Below are 23,369 nucleotides of genomic sequence, written 5' to 3'. Positions count from 1 at the left end.
AAGTTTTGTTTATGTGAATACTTTTCTTCAGAACAGGTAAGGAAGATGCTAGTATATGTCTTTATTACTGCTGAATGCAATTAGATGGCTATATCCTCTGTTATTAGTGTCCTCCGGACAATTTTGGATTTTTTTTTAAATTGAGATCAGAAAGGGGATTTTACCTAGGTTTAATTTTCATTTGGTTGCATCTACCTTATTTTTCAATAAGAATAGGAGGGACGTTACCCATAATTCTAACAAACTTATTTAGATCAAAATTTTTATTATACGAGGAGTGTTTTTTAAGTAAGGTCCGTTTGAACATAAGTAGACAACGAAAGATAATTTCAAAAAGCAAATTCATTTTTATTTAATATTCAAATTTTGAAAATATGTGACAGGTCAAGGTGAGACAGGTAATAAAACATTCTTGTAAAGAATGTATTTGGACAATTTGGCGCTTTTGCTCCAGCGGCTACGTCGGTCCTTTTTCCGTGGAAGGAAATTTAGAGAGAGAGAGAGAGAGAGATAGGTTTATTTAAACAACATTGTAGCTAACAGCTAATTTGCGTTGCTTCACTATGCTAAATAACAAACTAACACAAAAAGAAGAAAATATCACTCGGCTTTGTTTAAGCTCTACTGTGAACAGTGCTGACATCTAAAAAGGGACGGTAACAGCATCTGGTGGCTTCGTCAGAAGATTAAAAGTCACCAAGTTCGAAAAAGTAGATGGCGCCACCGTATACAGGGGTGAAGAAAGAGGGGTGAAGGGGTGAAGTAGCCACTGCTTTAACTGGTGACGCCATTGACGAACCAGCACACATATATTGGGCACTATGAACTAAACTTGGTAGATGGGCTCTGCAGCTTTCTTTGTTGCAGCTTTCTGCAGCAAATTTTGTTGTTTACAGCCAAATTTATTGAAATGGCTGTTTCGACATTTTATTTCGTGTCATTGGTGAGGAGAATCTGAGAGTTTTTGCAGGATAAAAAAGGTGTGATGGGGTGGTTGCTTTCTGACTACTTCCAATGCTGAATTGCGTTCTTTACTAAGTAAAGGAAAGCTCTTGACTAAGCTGCTAAGCTACTTGAGTGCTTTAATCTTTAATTTTACTTTATTTTTACAATTACAGATGATGAGTTTTTCCTTGCTTTCCTTCGTGGTTCTAAATTTAGCCTTGAAAAGGCGAAAACCAAAATTGATATGCATTTGACAATCAAAGGAGCACTACCAGAATTTTTTACCGGCTGGGATCCCGCGAATAACGAAATACAAAGCATACTCGATAAAGGGTGAGTAAAGACATAAAAACTATTGTGTATGACTCGAGTCAGTTTTTAATTGTGCTCTTTAACTTCATTCCCGTTGTCTAAATTACTCCAGGCTTCAGACCAAAACTAAAGTTTTGTACCATCATACATTTGAAAAATTGCCAAACAGACCATAGAAATAGGTTACAAAAATTTGGAAAAAGAAGGAAAAATCGCCAAAAAGACCATAGAAACAGGTTTAGTGAATTATCACTCTCTTTGACTGGGAAAAAAATGGAAAGAAAAAACATTTAAAGGTAGTTCCATTAAAAAAAAAGAAAAATTCGTAAGAATGTAATAAAATTTGATTTTTTTTTACATTTGCTATAACTATAATAGTCTGACAAAAGAGAAAATGAAACTTTGATATTTTTCAAAACCGTTTAAAACAACAAAAACATTCATATCATTAATTTATAATGGTGGCAAGCTTTTGAGTGAAGTAAATTTCAGCTTATAATATTTTTCCGTGGTTTAAAAAACACTCCTAGTCCTTTTACGTTTATCATATCAAATCCCAGAAATTGAGAAAGTAGAAAGGTTTAACGTGTAATACCTATACTATTAAAAAAACTGGGGCTTTCTAGTTCGAAAAATATTTTCTTTATGCTGGATCTTATGAAACTTTAGAGCTTTAGAGCAGAGTTCATAGGGCCGTCCTGGTTGAGTGGATGGGTGCGTTGGATTTAGGATCCTATGTTTGAGAGGGCAAGAGTTCAAACCCTAGTGTACCCAATTATTTGTTGGGGACGGGGGTCATTGGTGTGACTCTGTAAGCTCAGCCAGAGTCCAACCAGCTCTAAATAGGTACCTGGAGAAATATGGGGAAGGTAAACAGGAAGGGTGTGTGAAAGCACAGGATTGTTGGCCACCAACCCCTATTGCACTTCTTGTCTTAAGGGCCAAGAAAAGGAGATCAGCACTACTGGTAGGGACTGTAAATTCCAATGCCGTATTCTTTATTTTTTGTACCTTTCTTTTAATGTAAATTCACAAACAATTAAATAAATTAAACAACATTTTCGCGCTACAGAAAACCTATGAAAGTTTGCGGTCACGTGGAAGTCTGCGTAACTACTTACCTATTAACTTGACTACTTACTTGAACCTCAATTATTTAATTAAAACTATTATAAATAAATTAAAAATAAATAGACTATAACCTATTATATATACTTGAAAAAATAGATAAATAAATAAATAACTGAATTAGAAATAATAATAATAGATTGATAAAACTATAAAAGAAAAAAAATAATAATAAATCAAGTAATAATAAAAATAATTTATTAGTTGGCTGGTTTTGGGCAGGCAAAAACTATTTTCGTGGGCACTTTGTCTTACTTGCCTTTGCGATGCATTAGGTTGCTTATGAGCTTGGATGTATGACCCTTGCAAATGGTTAGTGCAAAATTCCCCCAGAAACCCATCATTGTATGTGACAAACGCAAAATAGTAGAATTTGGTTGAAAGCAGGAGAATTCATTTACGCTTGTCCTTTGCTGGCGCAGAGGGTTTGACCTGAACTTGGTAATACGGGACCCTGAGATCCAGCCCGTCTGTAGCAACGCAATGCAGGGCCCATACAAGGGCCCACCTTAATAATCGAGAAGCTTCATTAATGTGCAAATACAAATTGTTTTAAGGGAAGTAAAAACATCTTTGGACTATCTTATAGTTGGATTCGCTTTTCTGCCACTATCAGCAAGGTAACGAAAGAATTGAAAAGCATTTTAACGTTCGAAGCGAAATTTTTGAAATCACCAGTCCATCCGAAGGACAGGAAAAAAATTCTTCGGTCGAAATTTTACTTTAAAATATGTTACTGTGATCATACTTAGATAGATCTATGGATTTACTCACGTCTTCAAACCCGCGTAGAATATATTTACCAAAAATCTATGCAAATAAGGATCAAGCCAAGATAAAGAACCAATTTTGAGCTCCGAAAATATCATTTTGGTTTCATACTTAGCTGAAAGTATCATTTTGATCAAACTTATTATCATCAAAGGTTGAGATGCAATTGAATGCACCACCAATAAAAAGAGCTGACTTAGACCTTGATTTTCAATTATTATTAAAGGTTTATATAAAAATTAAGAATTTGCTCATGCATTTAGTTAGATTTCCTTTTTAGATTAAACTTGTATCTTCCTGGATATGACCATAAGGGAAGAAAAATAATTTTGGTCAGACCTGGAGCCTATGATCCATCAGAATTTGACCCCATATTAGTCCAAAAAGTTGGATTTATGACTAATGTGGCAATGATGAAAGATGATGAACAGGTATGCTTGTCCCACTTCGAAATAATTGTAGTTATCTGGTATTTTATTATCACAATAATATTAGACCCATTAATTTGACAATAATTAAGAACAAAACAAAATACACAAAAGAAAACAAAGAAAAACAAATAATATAAAGTATTGGCACTTTTTGATAAAAAAAAAATGTCTAAAGCATTAATGATAAAGGCTAGAAACCCAAAAAGTAACATGTTTTTAAATTTCCTTCTGGTGAAAATTTCAAAAGCTTTTAAAACTCATTATTAAAGCGATGTAGCGTTTTTTTTATCGGGGAAAGGGCTATAAATAAGGCAAACGATTTGTCAGCTTATATTTTAGGAAGAACATCTTTTCGTTATTTAGCACAAGAAATTCAGCGTGGTACTGCTTAAAATTCAGGAAAAGAAAAAAGTAAACACACAACAGTAGTAATTAGCAAGTGGGTATGTATTGTTTCTAAGCCATTAAAAAAGTCTTTGGATTCCTTATAAGTCCCGAGCAATTACTTGTGTGTTAAAAAAAAAACTTTCAGACAGTCATGGATCATAGAGAACTTTAGAACGTGATTCTAAGGATGGTAATGCAATTTTGAAAGGAGTAACGGTCTATTGATTGAAATCTCTGGTTTGATTTACCAGCTAAGAAAAAGTAGTGGGTGATGCAGTTTTGTAAAAATACTGATTGATATTTAATATGAAAATTCCAACGTTTTTAGTTTTCTACATTTATTGGGATTGGAATGATGTCTTCTTGATGTCTTGGCGTCACCATAGGTTCGATACAGCCACCCTGGAAAAAATACGAGTTACACCTCAGAGTTGTGACCTTTTTAGATCATTTTTGTGGTTAGAAATGTCAATATGAAAGTTTTAAGAAAAAAACAACTATGTAACCGTTTTCAAGGTCTGATCCCGGCATTCGGCAGGCTTGTATATATTAATTCTTGTTGTTGCTTGTCTTCTAACTTCAGATGATGTGAGCGTCTTCTTGATGTCATGGCTTCATGTTTCTAACCTCTAACTTCAGATGATGTGAGCGTCTTCTTGATGTCATGGCTTCATGTTTTTAACTTCTAACTTCAGATGATGTGAGCGTCTTCTTGATGTCATGGCTTCATGTTTTTAACTTCTAACTTCAGATGATGTGAGCGTCTTCTTGATGTCATGGCTTCATGTTTTTAACTTCTAACTTCAGATGATGTGAGCGTCTTCTTGATGTCATGGCTTCAGGTTTCCAACTTCTAACTTCAGATGATGTGAGCGTCTTCTTGATGTCATGGCTTCAGGTTTCTAACTTCTAACTTCAGATGATGTGAGCGTCTTCTTGATGTCATGGCTTCAGGTTTCTAACTTCTAACTTCAGATGATGTGAGCGTCTTCTTGATGTCATGGCTTCAGGTTTCTAACTTCTAACTTCAGATGATGTGAGCGTCTTCTTGATGTCATGGCTTCAGGTTTCTAACTTCTAACTTCAGATGACGTGAGCGTCTTCTTGATGTCATGGCTTCAGGTTTCTAACTTCTAACTTCAGATGATGTGAGCGTCTTCTTGATGTCATGGCTTCATGTTTCTAACTTCTAACTTCAGATGATGTAAGCGTCTTCTTGATGTCATGGCTTCAGGTTTCTAACTTCTAACTTCAGATGATGTGAACGTCTTCTTGATGTCATGGCTTCAGGTTTCTAACTTCTAACTTCAGATGATGTGAGCGTCTTCTTGATGTCATGGCTTCAGGTTTCTAACTTCTAACTTCAGATGATGTGAGCGTCTTCTTGATGTCATGGCTTCAGGTTTTTAACTTCTAACTTCAGATGATGTGAACGTCTTCTTGATGTCATGGCTTCAGGTTTCTAACTTCTAACTTCAGATGATGTGAGCGTCTTCTTGATGTCATAGCTTCAGGTTTCTAAGTTCTAACTTCAGATGATGTGAGCGTCTTCTTGATGTCATGGCTTCAGGTTTGGTTTGATGCAACGACCCTGGGCAATATACTAACAAGGCATATAATTCTAACGAAAAGGCCTTTTAAATAAATACACGGTTGTCCTTTTAAAGGGATTAATATATTCGTTATTAGTTTGTTCTTTGTCACGAGGTGTCAAATATGCCATAACAGTTGAAATGAAAAAGTTGGGAGTGAATTCAATTCTTCTTTCATGTTAATGCATGAAAGAATTGTCCATTTTATAGAACTTATTTTCTTCTGAAACTCATAAATATGACCAAACTCGTATGATTTTTCTTCCCAAAATTAAGGCTCTGAACAAGTTCGGCATAATCGTCTCGTTATTTTTTAGTTTTAAGTCATGGTGTGTCAAATTAGTGTTTTCAATTGAATTAAGAAATTTTGGCTTGAATTCAATTCCTTGTTCCTCTAAATTCTTCAGAGAGTCATTATATATGATTTCTGCTCTTCTGGGATTCGTTTTGATTTTCACTGTTCCTTCTCTTCGAAGCAGATACTTTGTTTAGGATTTTATGTGATCATCGCTGTCACTTGTCTTCCAGCCGTAGATTTCGTTGTTCATTCTCATTCAAAATTACCTCGAATATTTTGTCCATGCCTTTTGCTTAGCCGCCTAGATTCATGCATCACTTTCAGATATTCCGTATTAATATGGAGTTCAAATTTTCAAAATATCAACACAAAAAAAAAAACTATTTTTATGGTAAACTATTAGTAAGTATATTGAGTCAGATTGGATTACCTTAAACTCCTATAGCAAACACTTTGACAGATTTGGTGTTATAAATCTTTGGTTTTTTTATTAGTAAAACTCCATACTGTGGTGGAAACGATCATGCAAAGACAGTTTGGTCGTTGATTTTGGCAAATAAATTTTGAGAGGAATATCGGACTGTCAATAGGTTTTTTTGTATCTTTTTTTTTCCAGGGCTCAATAGACATTGCGTTTTCTCCTAACTTTATAAAAATGTATACCTTCAAACATAAGCTGAGCTTATCGCTTGAACGCACATAATCTCAGTTTTTTCGTGAAAAAAAGTAGCATAATCTTGGTAACTGTTTTTGACGCATAAAACACAGACCCTCAAATTAAGAACAAACTGTTAGGGCTACCCATCAATACGCATGCTCAATGTAGATGCGTTATTGTAGTCTTCTATAGTAAGTGTCTTGCAATTTAGCATGAAGAAAAATTTTGATTTCATTAAGTCAAACTTGACCTATATCTTTAAAGCTGAAAATAAATGTACCACTATACATTCTATTTGTGAGGTCGTTAGGCAAACATCTTTTCATTTTTAAGAACTTCACAGATGTGGTGCTCTCCAATGCTTAAAAGCGTATTTTAGGCCTTTATATTCACACGTAAATTGGTTAAATATTGATGTCTGGACAAAAAAACTGCTAGACAACACTGTAATAAGCATTTTGAATGAGACTGAATTACCTTGCGCTTCTTCAACAAATATCTTGGGAAATATGGCATTAAAAGTATGTAATTTTTTCATTCCTTGGCCTCATTAGTATAAAAAGACTAGAGATTAGCAGCAGTCTAGAAAATATCCAAATTTGAAAATCTGATATGAAACGGGGATAAAAATATCCGGTTCTTGCCTTAAAAAATACTAAGTCTGTCTATCCTCTAAGGGAGCCATTTATGTGTTAGGGAGCAAAATTGTAAATGAAGGAGCTTCATATACATTTTTGAAGAAGTAGACTACAATTTTCTCGTTGTAATCTTCCTATATCATGGAGTTTGAATTAAAATTTATCTTTTCCTTAAGTTTTAGGTCAACTTCCTGTCTAATTACCTAGAACTTATTGACGATCTTCCCTTTAGAGTTTGCTTACAAATTTTTTGGTTATTCAAACTTCTGTTATTTCTTTGAAATATTATAGAAAATTTTTAAAGCTATTTTGACATTTTACTTTCCAGGCAATGATAAGTGGTATTGTTATAATTTTTGATGCGACTGGTATGGGAATCAGTCATATTAGTGCTATGCCGATGTCAACGACAAAAAAGATGAACAGATACTGGCAGGTAATTCTTGGAATTTAATTTAGTTCTAAATTACTTTTCTTTCAATAGTTTATCATTTAATGAAAAAAACTTTTCTTTTAATTGAAAATTAGTGACTTTTCGATTTTTTTAAGCTTTTATCAGTAGCACCCCATTTTTTACTTTTTACAGTCATTTTTAAAACGTCTGACGTTAACTCAACCGAAAGAAGTTTGAATACTTTTTTAAACCGATTACTTAAGGTTCTAGATGGAGATACTATTTTACACATTTTTTCAGCATAATATAATCCGAGTCTAGTCGTTGCGTTTTAAGGATCCGGCGTCGAAGGCTTTACGAAGATATCAGATTCGGCAAAATATTAAATTTGGTGGCCCAAAAAATCTCCCGGTATCAAAATGAAACATCTATTGATAAATTTATTTGACTACTTACATGGTCTTACAATTGTAGAGTAGCAATGAGAAAGAAAAAACAACACCAGAGAAATATACATAAACTACAAAAAAAATAAAATAAAAGAAGACGATGATAAGGGGATAAATGCACATAAACAATACATGAGATGAGAGTTTCCTATTCATTATTTATTACTTTGAGACTATGGCAGAAATGCCTAAATTCCTTATATTTTTTTTTATCAAGGGTTTAAGATGAAAAAAAAAAATTAATGTGTCTGGGTTTATCTTAAATTACCGTTCTTAAACGCAGGGGAAAGACTTTGAGGAAACACAATGGTCACAGAAACCAGGGAAATAATTGTCTCTAAATAATGGGAAAATAATAATAATGGGAATATTATTCTCTATAAGAAGAAATAATGGGAAAAGTAGAAAGACACTATTTTTGGAGCCGCTAATCAGATACAGATGGTCCGCACATGCAAGATAAAGCAAAGTTGGAAATGCAAGCATCCAGAATCTGAGTTAAAACACAACAAACACAATCTTAAAAAGTGTAGGAGATTAAATGCCTCTTCATGCCTTTATAACATTAAATAAAATAATAAGTCTTTTCAAATGAAACCAAGGAGCATCATTAAAACTTTAAACGAGCAGAAACTATTACGTATATGAGGGGGTTGATCCTCCTTAACACCTCGCTCTTTACGCAAAAGTTCTTAAGTATTTTTAAAAACGCTTCCTTTTGTACTAATTAAACGAACCTTGTGTTTCAGGAGTCGTTCTTAAAGAATTGGGACAAAATTCAACTTTAAGCGTAAAGAGCCAGGTAATGAGGAGGAGCAACCCCCCTTACATACGTAATAATTTCTGTTCCTTCTAGGTTTTAATTATCCTCCTTACTTTTAAGTGAAAACCTCCATTTAAGTGAAATCCACGGAAAAATACCTCCTCCCCACGAATATATTCTCTGGACAATTCAATCTTGCTGAAAATTTACCCCGGACAATTGCCCTTAACATCTCCAGGCGTAAAATTGAGTCGGCAAAGATAAAGCGAGACATAAGAAAAATTTCATATAGGAATTCTGGGAAATTCCCCCAGCGTGAAATTTCACCTGAAAAATTCACCCCATTGAAACCCCCCTCCCCATGGGAAAATTCTTCCCATGGAAAATCTTTCTTTTGAAAATTCCTCACCCCCCTGAAAAATCTTTGAATATTTCTTAATAATAAATAAATTTTATGACTTAAAGTCCTTTCTTCATGGGCTCTTGAGATCATGATATCTCCAAAGGCATAGTTATTCGGCCTTTTGACTAAGCTGAAAAAAATGACTATTTCAAAATTTTGATAAGATGATTTTGAGAAAAAAGGTGTAGGATGGGGCCTAGTTGCCCCCATATTTTTGGTAACTTAAAAAAGGGAACTAGAAATTTTAATTTCCGTTCGAATGAGCCCTCTCCCCATATTTGAGGACTACTGGGTCGATACGATCACCCATGGGGAAAATAATAATGGAAAAAACATAATAAAAAAAAAACATGCATCCATGACCTTTCTTCTGGTATAAAATACTAAAATCCGCTTTCTTGCAGATAGGAACTTGAAACCTCTGCAACAGGGTTCTCTGATATACTGAATCTGATAGTCCGCTTTTATTAAGATTCTATGATTTTTAGTGGCTATCCCCCTTTTTTTGAATATTTTTTATATTTTTTTTATATTTTATATATTTGAAATCACCAGGATAAGCCGATTCTTTTGATATATCTATTTGTCTCAAAATTCCGTTTTTCAAGTTGCGCTTACTGTTGAGCCGGGTCGCTTCTTGTTAGAGTATCTGGTGCATATTTCCACTTATGAAAAATACTTTTAATAATAAGATTTATAAAGCTTTATAACAGAATGACTGAAGAACTATTAGAAGCAATTCTGTAGCATTGCATCTTGCGCTGCCCAAGAAATGAGTCAAACACTTCTTGTCCCTAATCAGTCTGAGACTTACAACCTGACTAAGGGAAGTGCGGGTAATATCTCTCTTGTTTCTGAAGTTTGTTTTAATTTTTCATTTAACTACACTAATGTTGTTTCGAACTTCATAAAACTATATGGAAGAATGTTTGTGCGCATCAGCTGTTATGAAAAAGGATTTTCTGGGTTACTCTAAAGCCGAGTTGTGGGGTTGGTGGTGGTTGGGTGGGGGAATGGTAGTTGGGAATGGGGGAGTGGGTTAGAAGTTGGCGTCAAAGGCTTCGAAAAGTGTATTTTAACCAAAGGTCCGACCCCAGTTCCAACCCCCAGTTGAAATTTAGTTTGTTCAAAGACCTTGACAAAACTAAGATAAACATGCATAATTCTAGCATCCACAGAAACTAGTCAGTTTTCCTATTGTATTTCTTTACGTTGTGCTATATGGCTCACTTTTCAATTTTTACTGTTATTTTCACTTGATTTGGGAAAATTGGTTATATATACATATATATATATATATATATATATATATATATATATATATATATATATATATATATATATATATATATATATATATATATATATATATATGTATGTATATATTTATATATATATTTATATGTATGTATATATATATATATATATATATATATATATATATATATATATATATATATATATATATATATATATATATATATATACATATATTATATATATCTATATATATAAAAATAAGTTGTCTGTGTGTCGAGTGACGTCATGTCATCAGGTCGTCATGTCGTCATTATGACGATGACGTCATTAGTGTGTCTGTGTGTTGAGTGACGTCATGTCATCAGGTCGTCATGTCGTCATTATGACGATGACGTCATTAAAGGTATTTAAGACATTCGTTCACGGAAAAATGTTTAATTGTAAAATGACTGAAGAACCTTCGATGTCAACAGCCGAGGAAGCTGCTCAAAGAGTATGCCAAAAAACTTGCTGCTGATAGAGAAAGTAAGAAAAGAAAGCGTGCCGAGGAATCACAAGAGCAATGCGAAACCAGACTTGCTGCTAAAAGAAAAAGTGAAAAAAGAAGGCGTGGCGAGGAATCACAAGAACAGCAAGAAAACAGGCTTGCGGCTGATAGAGAAAGTAAGAAAAGAAAGCGTGCCGAGGAATCACAAGAGCAACCTGAAAATTATCGCCTGGCATTCAGGTACAGCCCAGTCGATGATTATAGCTTGAGTAGATGTGTTCAAATCGGGACTATGTCTAAAATTTGTCCATATTGCAAGGCCTTGAAATTCAATGGTGAAACAATGGGAATGTGTTGCGCCTCAGGAAAAGTTAAACTTCCTCTATTGGCTGCACCACCAGAGCCATTGAAGACTTTGCTTACTGGAGCTACGTCAGAATCTAAGCGCTTTTTATCACAGATCAGAAAATATAACTCATGTTTCCAAATGATGTCGTTTGGTGCCCAAATCGAAAATCCAGATCAATTTATGCCTACTCTCAAAGTAAAAGGGCAAATTTATCATAGAGCAGGGTCCCTTCTACCATTCTCAGGCGAGAATCATAAATTTTTACAATTGTGCTTCATCAGTGATAGAAATTCTGAATTGAATGCACGTTGCGAAATTTCTCCCAACGTTGAAAGGACAATCGTTTCCCAATTGCAACATCTTTTCCACGAAAATAATAATTTAGTGCGTCTGTTCAAAACAGCCATCGATTTGATGGCTACTGATACGCATAATAATTGTTATTTCCGCTGACAAAACGCCTCCTGGCCAACATGTGCGTAGATACAATGCTCCAACTATCGACGAAGTGGCAATCGTTATGGTCGGTGATCAGTTTTTACCTCGAGATATTATTCTTCATAAGCGAAACGCTCAGTTGGTAAGAATTGCTGAAACTCATCGATGCTACGATGCCCTACAATATCCTATCATTTTTTGGGATGGAGCCGACGGCTATCACTTTAATATTAAATTGATGAATCCAGCCACTAACAAAGAAATGAATAAGAAATGCAGTGCAATGCATTATTATTCCTATAGACTAATGATTCGGCAGGATGAAGACAATTATGTTTTAAAATGCCGTCAATTGTTTCACCAAAATGTCTTTGATATGTATGCAAAAATTGAATCAGAACGTTTGCTATATATCCGTCTGAATCAGACCAAGCTCCGCTCTGAACAATACATTCATTTGCGAGATGCAGTTGTAAATGACGGTTATACCACAAACATTGTAAGATTAACGATTTTACCTTCGTCATATGCTGGCAGTCCCCGTCATATGCATGAATATGCTCAAGATGCTATTGCGTATGTTCGTCTCTATGGTCGTCCAGATTTATTTATTACATTTACATGTAATCAATCTTGGGACGAGATACAGCAGCTTTTACTTCAAGGACAATCGGCGGTTCATAGACATGACATTACGGCCCGCGTCTTCCGGCAAAAGTTGAAATCACTGATAAACTACATAGTAAAACTTGAAGTGTTTGGGAAGTGTTTGAATGGCAAAAACGAGGTTTGCCACACGCACATATACTAATCTGGCTACATAATAAAATTACTTCTAACGAAATTGATGATGTGATTTCTGCTGAAATACCTGATGAAAATGTCGATAAGGGGTTATATGATATTGTTGTAAAAAATATGATACATGGACCTTGCGGTGCACTGAACGAAAATTCACCATGCATGGCCAAAGGAAGGTGCACAAAGCAATATACTCGACTTTTAGTATCCAACACAATTACTGGCAATGATGGTTACCCATAATATAGAAGAAGATCTACTGAAGATGGCGGTAAAACAGCAATAATAAAGAAGCGTAACGGTACCACCATCGAAGTAGATAACCAGTGGGTTGTTCCATATTGCCCATTATTATCAAAAACATGTAATGCACACATAAGCGTTGAATACTGTAACTCCGTAAAGGCAATCAAATACATATGTAAATACGTCAACAAAGGCAGTGACATGGCAGTTTTTGGCTTGCAGTCCGAAATGAAAGATATCGACGAAATCGTACAATATCAGGCTGGAAGATACATAAGCGGTAATGAAGCTGTTTGGCGAATTCTTTCATTTCCGATACATGAACGTAGTCCAGCTGTTGTTCACTTAGCGGTACATTTACAGAATGGTCAACGTGTTTATTTGTCGGAATCCAACGTGCAACAAAGGGCCCTGAATCCACCGGATACAAAGTTAACTGCTTTCTTTTCGATATGCAAAAATGATTCTTTTGCAAAAAAAAACTGCTGTATACTGAAGTGCCTTCGTATTACACGTGGAATACTAAAAATAAAGTATTTGACCGTCGAAAACATGGTAAGTCAGTCGACGGCCAACCTACCATCTTCAAAGATACCACGATAGGAAGACTATACACCGTTCACCCCAATCAACATGAATGCTTCTTTCTACGCCTGCTTTTGGTGAATGTACCCGGTCCGACGTCCTTTGAGTATTTGAGAACTGTAAACGGTACTATACATGACACTTACCCTAGTGAATGCCAAGCTCTGAATTTATTGGAGAATGACCAACACTGGGATAATTGCATCAATGACGCGTGCGAAACGTCAACTCCAAGTCAAATTCGTCCATTGTTTGGCATCATACTAACAACTTGCTCTCCATCAGCTCCTACAGAGTTATGGGAAAAATATAAATCAAAAATGTCCGAAGATATATTCCATCGAAAACGGTTAGAGACGTCAGATGTGACTTTTGATTTTACACCAGAAATTTATAACTACACTTTAGTTATTATAGAAGATTTGTGCGTATGTATGGCAAACAAACCTCTTCAGGATTTGGGAATGCCTTCACCTAATCGTACCGCTGCTGTTTCGACATGTGTAGAATTGGATCGTGAACAAAGTTACAGTACGAGTGATCCATTGTCGTATGTACAAAATAACATTTCCAAGTTAACGTCGGAACAAAAAGACATTTATGATACGATAATGCATTGTGTCGACAACAACGTTGGAGAAATTTTCTTTTTGGATGCGCCAGGAGGTACTGGTAAAACGTTTGTGATAAAACTGATTCTGGCATCAATTCGATCAAAAAATGATATAGCGTTGGCAATTGCGTCGTCCGGAATAGCCGCAACGTTGCTGCCTGGTTGAAGAACTGCTCATTCCGCTTTGAAATTGCCTCTGAATTTGCATTCTACAGAAACTCCCACGTGCAATATTTCCAAATCATCTGGGATGGGTAAAGTATTGTAGCAATGCAAACTTATTATTTGGGACGAGTGCACAATGGCACACAAAAAATCGCTCGAGGCTCTGGATCAATGTTTTAAAGATTTGCGAGGGAATTCGAAACCCTTTGGCAGCACATTAATATTGCTTGCGGGAGATTCCAGGCAAACATTACCTATAATACCTAGATCAACCCCTGCAGACGAAAGACTCAATTTCAGGACGTATGCAACTACCTGCTGAATTCTGTAACTTAGTGACGTCCAAAAATGAATTGATTGAAAAAGTATTTCCGAATATTCTAAACAATTATAAAAATAATAAATGGCTAAGTGAAAGAGCGATTCTTGCACCCAAAAATATAGACGTCCACGAAATCAACAATATTGTTTTGACCAAGATTCGAGACCGGGCAGTCCTTTACAAGTCAGTCGACACAGTTTTGGAACCAAATGAGGCGGTTAATTATCCATCTGAATTTTTAAATTCCGTGGATCTTTCCACGGAAGAGCTATTTTTAGCTACAGCTAAAAATAGGCGTACCAATAATACTGTTAAGAAATATCAACCCACCAAAGCTTTGCAATGGCAAGCGACTTGCCGTAAAAAAAAAACAATGGAAACGTAATAGAGGCCACAATCTTGACAGGGCCTTTTGAGGGTGAGGCTGTTCTTATTCCTCGCATTCCCATGATTCCAACGGATCTGCCTTTTCAATTTAAAAGATTGCAATTCCCAATTCGATTAGCATTTGCAATCACCATCAACAAAGCTCAAGGTCAATCATTAGAAAAATGTGGTATAGATCTTAATAATGATTGTTTTTCCCATGGACAATTGTACGTTGCATGTTCGAGGGTCGGTAAACCTGACAATCTATTTATATGCAGCGATAATTGGACAGCGTGCTTGGGGGGGGGATGTGAAGGAAGATTTGTTTAGTGAGGAAGAATTAGCGACAGTACTAAAAGGATTAAAATATAATATGGCTCCAGGTGCTGATAGTATGATTAATGAGTTTCTTAAATATGGTGGCTCTGAGGTTAGGAATAAGCTACTGAAGGTTATAAACATGATTTTTGAAAAAGGGAAAGTACCTAATGATTTTAGGAAAACTTTAATTAAACCACTGTATAAGAAAGGTGACAAGAGTGAGTGTCGTAATTATCGAGGCATTAGTCTGGTCTCTGTAGGTAGCAAATTACTGAGTAATATGATACTTTTTAGACTGAGACATGCTGTAGACAAAGTTTTAAGGGAAGAACAATGCGGTTTTAGAAAAGGAAGAGGGTGTGTCGACCATGTTTTCACTCTTAGGTTAATAATTGAGAAGTCCCTTCGTTGTCAAACACCTTTGGTCCTCAGTTTTATCGATTATGAGCAAGCTTTCGATTCTGTTGATAGAACAGCGTTAACAAAGGTCTTGTCGTTATATGGTATACCTGAAAAATATATTAAAGTGATTTGCGCTATGTACGAGAATAATACTGCTGCCGTTAAGGTAGGAAATGAGGTTAGCAACTGGTTTTGTATTAAATCAGGAGTTAAGCAGGGTTGTGTTCTATCCCCCTTTATATGGATCATTTTGATGGACTTCGTCTTAAGGAGCACAGGAAAGGTAATTAGAGACCATGGAATCAAATGGGGAGGAAGAACGCTCCTGGACTTAGATTACGCTGATGATTTAAGCATATTAGATGAAAGTCTGAGCAAAATGAACGAATTTTTAGAGGTTTTACGAGTTCAGGGTGCTTAAATAGGCTTGAAAATTAATGTTAAGAAGACTAAGTCACTAAGGCTAGGAATAAGTGAAGATGAATAGGTGACATTAGGTAACGAAAAGATTGATCAGGTTGGGAGCTTCAGTTACCTTGGTAGTATTATTAGTAAAGATGGTGGGAGCAGTTAAGATGTTAAAAGTAGAATAGGTAAGGCCCAGGGTGTTTTTTCACAGTTAAAAAAAGCTTGGAAGAATAGAAAGATAAGTCTACAAACCAAGATTAGAATATTGGAAGCTACAGTGATGACAGTGGTCAAATATGGCTCTGAAGCATGGGCACTCCGAAAAGCAGATGAAAATTTACTAGATGTTTTCCAGAGAAATTGCCTACGGATTGTTCTGGGAACCCGGCTGACTGACCGTATTTCAAACAGTAGGTTGTACGAAAAGTGTGGTTCAATCCCGCTTTCTGGGGCTATAATGAAAGAAAGGTTGAGCTGGCTAGGCCACGTACTACGGATGAAGGATGACAGATTACCGAAGATTGTCCTTTTTGGCCAACCGTCTGGGGCTACACGGAAAGCAGGTCGTCCTTGTCTGGGTTGGGAGGATGTCATAAAAAAAGATTTAAAGGAGATGGGAACTTCCTGGTTGGGTGTAAAGAGGGAGGCTTTAAATAGATTAGGTTGGAAGAGGAGCGTGCGTAGCTGTGTTGGCCTCAGGCGGCTTGGTGCTGCAGTGAGTTATTAGTAGTAGTATATATACATATATATATATATATATATATATATATATATATATATATATATATATATATATATATATATATATATATATATATATATATATATATATATATATATATATATATATATATATATATATATATATATATATATATATATATATATATATATATATATATATATATATATATTACCTCTTCCGAGCTCACTTGATATTTAGAAAGCAAATCAATCCCATGAGAGTTGATACTTTATGCTTAATTATATGTGGTGCAGTGATATAATTTTACTTGCAGGACGGTCAACCTTTCATGCCAAAACAGTTTCATCAAGTTAACTTCCCACCCATTGCATTGAGCTTCTTTAACACTGTTTCTCAATTTATGAAAGAAAAAATAAGACAAAGGGTAAGTCAATTTAAAGAAATTGATTGATACAATGTTATATATTTTATTGTTCCGCCAATGAATTTCTTCAATTACATTAGAGATATTTATCCATGAAATTGTCCCTTAAATATACATAATGCTAGCCAGGAACCCCATGTGAGTGGCCCCTGAGTAATTGAATTAAGCATTTGTATTAAAAGCCCACCCCTCTGCGAATATTCCTTGCTACATTTTCGTACCCTGATACATGAACGTACTCGGTCTATTTTTTTTTCAAATTTCATAGAAGAGAGAAATAAACTATAAAAAAATCATGAATATCGGAGTATGGTTGAAATATGTAATCAAAGCGATTATCCGGGCAAACTTCGCCTGCTTTTTCGAGTGGCAATGTCGCAATTAATGTATTGCTTACAGGGGGACGTGCCCCTGAAACCTTGGGACTATAAAGTAATTACAAGATAAGGAAAATAGGGAAAATATAAGTTCTAATCTGTGAATGAGTTACTCCTTTTATAGTTTTTTATAATCATTTTTTCCATATGGTTTGGTTGGAATAACAGAAAAAAAGAAAGAAAAAAAAAGTTCAAATTCTTCATGGTAGTGAATGATAAGTAAATAAGAATCCTTGTCAATAAAGAAGGTATAAGAGCCTAACTATTGATAGCATCCTATTGATCGGATCAAAGGATCCGATTTTTATGGTGATCCTAAATTTGTGTATTGTTATCAGTAATTAGTGCAATAAGTACACTTATAGAAAACACAAGGAAAACAACTTAATAAGGAACAGTTTCGGTAAAAATATGTCGTTAACTTTTGCTTGCATTGCAAGAGTACACATGAGCAAATATATGAAGCCGCAATAATCAGGAATGTTACCGCTGAACGGAATGCTTGGAATTTCTGTATTATCACCCTGAACAGATACTTTTTTTTATTTTTTTATCACTAATTTATTTTTTTTTTCCAGGAATGTTTGTATTTATCTAGTTGTCACTTTAAAAAGACTTAATTTTTTATAGCTATGAAGTATAAAGACGTCAAATATATTGTTTTTTTTTATTCAAAATTTAAAACATTGAATTAAAAACGTTATTTGATTTTCTTAATCTTAGTTTTAATGTTTTACTTTGAACAAACTGCTTTGATGATGTGTTACTTTTTTTTTTTTTTTTTTACAAATACTGAGTCTAAAGGTATTAAATATTTTGGTGTTTGATAACCAAGTTCAAAATCGACGATATTATTCAAAAATATCTGTCCAACGCTTCGGCATTTTTCTCAACAGAACTGAATGCTGGAAGTTTATACCTTAGTTCTTTTAAGTAGGCTATTGTTTTGTGTATTTTTTGTAATTAATTACTTTTTTTTCATTGTTGTGTACTTTTACTTTAATTGACATACTTTTCCGTTGCCATAAGGAAAATAATGGTCTCTAAGCTTCATTAAATAATAAAAAAGGCTTTCAACTGAAAGTAAGGAGCAGCATTAAAACTTAAAATGAACATAAATTATTATGTTTATTAGGGGGGCTGCCTCATTCTCAACACCTCGCTCTTCACGCTACAGTTTTTCGGCACTTTAAAAAAAGTTAACTATTGTTGTAATGAAACGACCTTTGTGTTTCAGTGGCCGTTTTTAAAGAACAGGGACAAAATTTAATTTTAGCGGAAATAGAGAGGTGTTAAGGAGGGGTCACACCCCCCCAAATACACAACAATTTCTGTTCATTTTAAATTTTAATGTTGTTTCTTGCTTTCAGTTGAAAAAAACTTTTTTTCTCTAATTTCTAATCGTTTTTTAATATAAAGCCAGGATATCTGGCTCCACCTCCACGGAGAAATCCCCCTCCTCACAGAAATACCCTGTGGACAATTCAATCCTGGTGAAAATTTATCCCGGAGAATTACCTTTAATATCTCAAAGCGCAAAATTGAATCGTTAAAGAGAGAGCAAGACATAAAATGACATTTTTTATAAGAATTATTTGAGAACAGTCATGTTTGAGAGTTCATACTGCAAACACCTTTTTTTGGATATAATCATTAATACAGTAAGACAATTGTTATTCTCTGGCTGGTCATTCAAGGTGTTAGCATCGCGCTAAAGTCAACCATGAAAAACCTGTTTTTTGCATAAGATTATTGTTGATAACAAGGAATGATCTAAAGTGTTCTAACTAGATCGTAATTATTGATTTATTTAATGATGGCGAGCGTCAGCAAAAAGGATTTTGAGGACTTAAAAGTTAGCATTAATGCCAAGCTGATGAAACTTGATAAACTTGATATAATTTTCAAACAGTTCGTGGTAACGAACTGTAGTAAGGAGCGACCCGGCTCAATAGTAACCGAAACTCTAAAAAATGGAATTTTGATACCAATAGTTACATCAAAAGAATTGCATTTTAATGCTGATTTTAAATATATAAGTTTCATCAAGATCAGTTATACCCATCAAAAGTTACGAGCCTGAGAAAATTTGCCTCATTTTAGAAAATAGGGGGAAACACCCCCTAAAAGTCATACAATCTTAACGAAAATCACACCACCAGGTCAGCGTATCAGAGAACCTTAATGTAGAAGTTTAAAGCTCCTATCTACAAAAATGTGGAACTTCGCATTTTTTGCCAGAAGACAGATCACGGATCCGTGTTTATTTGTTTGTTTTTTTTTTGTTTGTTTTTTTCCCAGGGGTGATCGTATCGACTGAGTGGTTGCAATCTGAGTGAGATGTCGCAAGAGGGCTCATTCTAACGGAAATTAAAAATTCTAGTGCCCTTTTTAAGTGACCAAAAAAATTGAAGGGCACCTAGGCCCCCTCCCTCGCTCATTTTTTCCCAAAAGTCACCGGATCAAAATTCTGAGATAGCCTTTTTATTCAGTATAGTTGAGAAACCTAATAACTATGTCTTTAGGGACGAATTACTCCCCCGCAGTCCCAGTGGGAGGGGCTGCAAGTTACAAACTTTGACCTGTGTTTACATCTAGTAATGGTTACTGGGAAGTGTACAGACGTTTTCAGGGAGATTTTTTGGGTTTAGGGGGAGAGTTGAGGAGGGAGGGTTACGTGGGAGGATATTTCCATGGAGAAACTTTTCATGGGGGAGGAGAATTTCAATTATGGGGGCGCAGGATGTTCTAGCATTATTTGAAAAAACAATGAAAAAATAAATATGAAACATTTTTTCTACTGAAAGTAAGGAGCAGCATTAAAACTTAAAACGAACAAAAATTATTACGTATATGAGGGTTTACCTCCTTGTTATACCTCACTCTTTGCACTAAAGTATTTTTTAGTAATTTCAACTATTTATTCTACGGGCTTTGTGATTCAGAGGTCATTCTTAAGGAATTGGGACAAAATCTAAGTTTTAGTGTAAAGGGCGAGGTATCGACGAGGGTTGAACCCCCTCATATACGCAATAAAAACGTACGAATATAGAAGGTCGTTACGTAATTTAATTCGTAAGTTACTTATTTTTTTACCAATGAAAACGTTTGTAAAAGTTAAAAGTTCTAATTGCTTTTTAAGTGATCAAAAACTTGGAGGGCAACTAGGCCTCCTCCCTCGCTCCTTTTTTTCTCAAAATCTTCCGATTAATTGCAATTAATTAATATGCAAATTTCTTTTTAATTATTTATGTGCGGAGAGCCAAGATCAAAACATGCATTAATTCAAAAACGGCCAGAAATTAAATAAAAAAACAACTTTTTTTTAAAGAAAGTAAGGAGCAACATAAAAACTTAAAACGAACAGAAATTACTCCGTATATGAAAGGGGATTTTCTTCTTCAACGCCCCGATCTTTACGCTAAAGTTTCTTACTTTTTTAAAAATAGAGTTTAGAGAAAGAGTCAAACTTTAGCGTAAAGAGCGGGGTGTTGAGGAGGAAAAGCCCCTTTCATATACGGAGTAATTTTTGTTCGTTTTAAGTTTTAATGTTGCTCCTTACTTTCTTTAAAAAAAAACTTGTATGGCAAGCCAAAACGAATTGTCACTGAAGTTTTTTGAGTTTGAAAGCTGATATTGAAGTCATAAAATCGGATGGAATAGAACGTGGCAACAGGATTCGTGAACTCGAAAGCCAACTGCATGCTCATAAAGCTTCCTGCGAATTACTGTCGAAAGAACTATTGTTAATTGACTTAAAAAGCAGAAGAAAAAACCTTGTCATTCATGGTCTACGAAACGAAAAGGGTAACCAAACCCTGGAATCTAACATGAAATCATGGATCAGTGATATTTTGCGAATTTCTAGCCCTATTACAATTGACAATTTTTATAGACTAGGGTCTAAAACAAGCAATAACATTACCACTAGGCGAGGCGGGGCTCATCGAAAACTGAGACGTTAAAGCCAGTTTTTCTTTCCCTTAGCGACGACAAAGATGTCCAATTAATTATGCGTAATGTGGGGAAGCTTAAAGGGTCCGGAGCGCGCGTTGTGTCTGATCTTCCTCCCAAACTTAACGATATCAGGAACAGCCTCCTTGCTAAGACTAAAGGTCTGCGCGAAGCTGGAAAGTGTGAGTCCTCCAGGATCAAACAAAAGGGAGCGGATCTATGGTTAGAAATGTCACCTGAACTCTGAAAAGTGGATAAAATACGATGACCATCATGAAGCTTAACAGTTATCAGTGAACTGCGGTGAAGATTATAATGATTATTTAAAATCACTATTATTCCTTTTAAGTGACAACAGTTGAAAGTTCTTCTTTTTTCTTTTCTTTTTTTTATGGGGTTTTGTCGAGATAAGTGATGGTTTGCTTAAAAATCAAATACGACCTAGCCGTAATAATCATGGTCCTTTTTTTTGTCTTTTGTTGTCTTCTCTTTTGTTCTTTTTGTTTTTTATTGTAGATGTAGATCAGGTTCCTAAGTGTACAACTGTATTATATTGCATTCAGTTATTAATTTTCCTTTCTTTGCCGTTTTGCCTGCCCCGCTTGGGGGCGCGTCCAGCGATTATTTATCTACTAAGAATCAATGTCTAAATTTACAAATGTTGGGAATAGGCTTGATAGGCTAGAGGCGGATCCGCTTGACCTTAAACAAATTCTAGCGAATGATTTAGTGAAAGAAGACTTTGGTAATATGGACGAATCTGTGGCGGCTCTCCCCCAAAATAAATATATTAACAATAATGATATAGATCATATAGCTACTCCGGGTTCATTTCGGTCAATATTCTGGAATTGTCGTGGTCTTATGAGCAAAATGGATTTTCTATCGGCGTTTCTTCCCAGTCATAATATTTTGTTGATTAGGGTATGTGAAACATTTCTTAGTGATAATCTGTCTTCTTCAGTCCAAATTCAGGGTTATAATTTTTTTTTGAAAAATCACGGGTATCAAAAATAAAGGAGGAATCGGGTGTTATGTACGTAATGATATTCATTCACGAAAAATAACAGATTTTGATGACTTATATGAGGAAATGAAAGTTGAATTTTTAACTTTACAATTGAAAATACATAATGAGAATGTTGCCTGTTGCGTTTGTTATAAGCCCCCTCATGTATCACCCTCTTCTTTTTCGTCATCACTCAATATCCTCATGAAGCTAATATCATGCAAGTACAGAAGGGTAATTTTGATGGGAGACTTCAACATCAATTTGATTTATGATTCACATCAGACAACAGATAAAGAAATGAATGAGTGCAACGTCGGCATCACTGATTGACAATATTATGACGAATTTCGAGACTAATCTAATAAGGATAGTGTTGGTGGACTATTCTGATCATTTCATGTTGTTTTCTGAATTAAAAAGTGAGCTTAAATCGAATAAATTTTTTTTTTCCAAAAAGTCACGGTTGCTCAATAAAAATACGCTACGACTATTAAAAGAAAGATTAAGTATTATGAATGATAATGGACCTTTCGAATCTGAGGATGTGAACCACGTCATGGATTTATTTTTAAAGCAGTTTAAGGAAATAATAGATGAAACATGCCCGGTGAAAAAGATTTGGTCGTTATCAATCTCCTAATAAGCCGTGGATAACCGAAGGCATGCTACGATCTATAAAGTTTAAAAATCAGTTATTCAGGAGGCAACTTAACTGTCCATCTGATGAAAATATTTCTAAATTTAAAAGGTATAAAAGTCAATTGTCAAAAATTCTTTGTTTGGAAAAAAGGAATTATTATGAACGAGAGTTTGAGAAAGTTCGTTTCTCTCCGAAAAAGACTTGGTTTCTAATTAACGAATGCCTTAGTAAAAGGAAGGACCAAAGTTTTCCAGATGAAATGTGCATGCCTGAAAATCAAGTACCTCTTAATGATAAGAAGGAAATAGCAGATGCCCTAAA

The 23,369-nt window shown here is 35.0% G+C and overlaps 1 protein-coding gene across 1 annotated transcript in view; it reads left to right on the top strand.

Annotated features, from left to right (window-relative positions):
* LOC136027372 (alpha-tocopherol transfer protein-like) overlaps positions 1–23,369 on the top strand; it is a 56,711-nt gene that overhangs the window by 11,171 nt on the left and 22,171 nt on the right. Inside the window, exons 3-6 of the mRNA XM_065704558.1 lie at positions 1,119–1,278; positions 3,437–3,587; positions 7,489–7,596; positions 16,955–17,065. Of these exons, the coding sequence (XP_065560630.1) occupies positions 1,119–1,278; positions 3,437–3,587; positions 7,489–7,596; positions 16,955–17,065 (530 nt within the window). The remainder of the gene's footprint in view (positions 1–1,118; positions 1,279–3,436; positions 3,588–7,488; positions 7,597–16,954; positions 17,066–23,369) is intronic.

The sequence above is a fragment of the Artemia franciscana genome, chromosome 5 (genome assembly GCF_032884065.1).
Source record: "Artemia franciscana chromosome 5, ASM3288406v1, whole genome shotgun sequence".
In the NCBI taxonomy this organism is placed as follows: Eukaryota; Metazoa; Arthropoda; class Branchiopoda; order Anostraca; family Artemiidae; genus Artemia; species Artemia franciscana.
The sequence above is the reverse complement of the archived record's forward strand: the minus strand, read 5'-3'. Positions and strand labels throughout refer to the sequence as shown.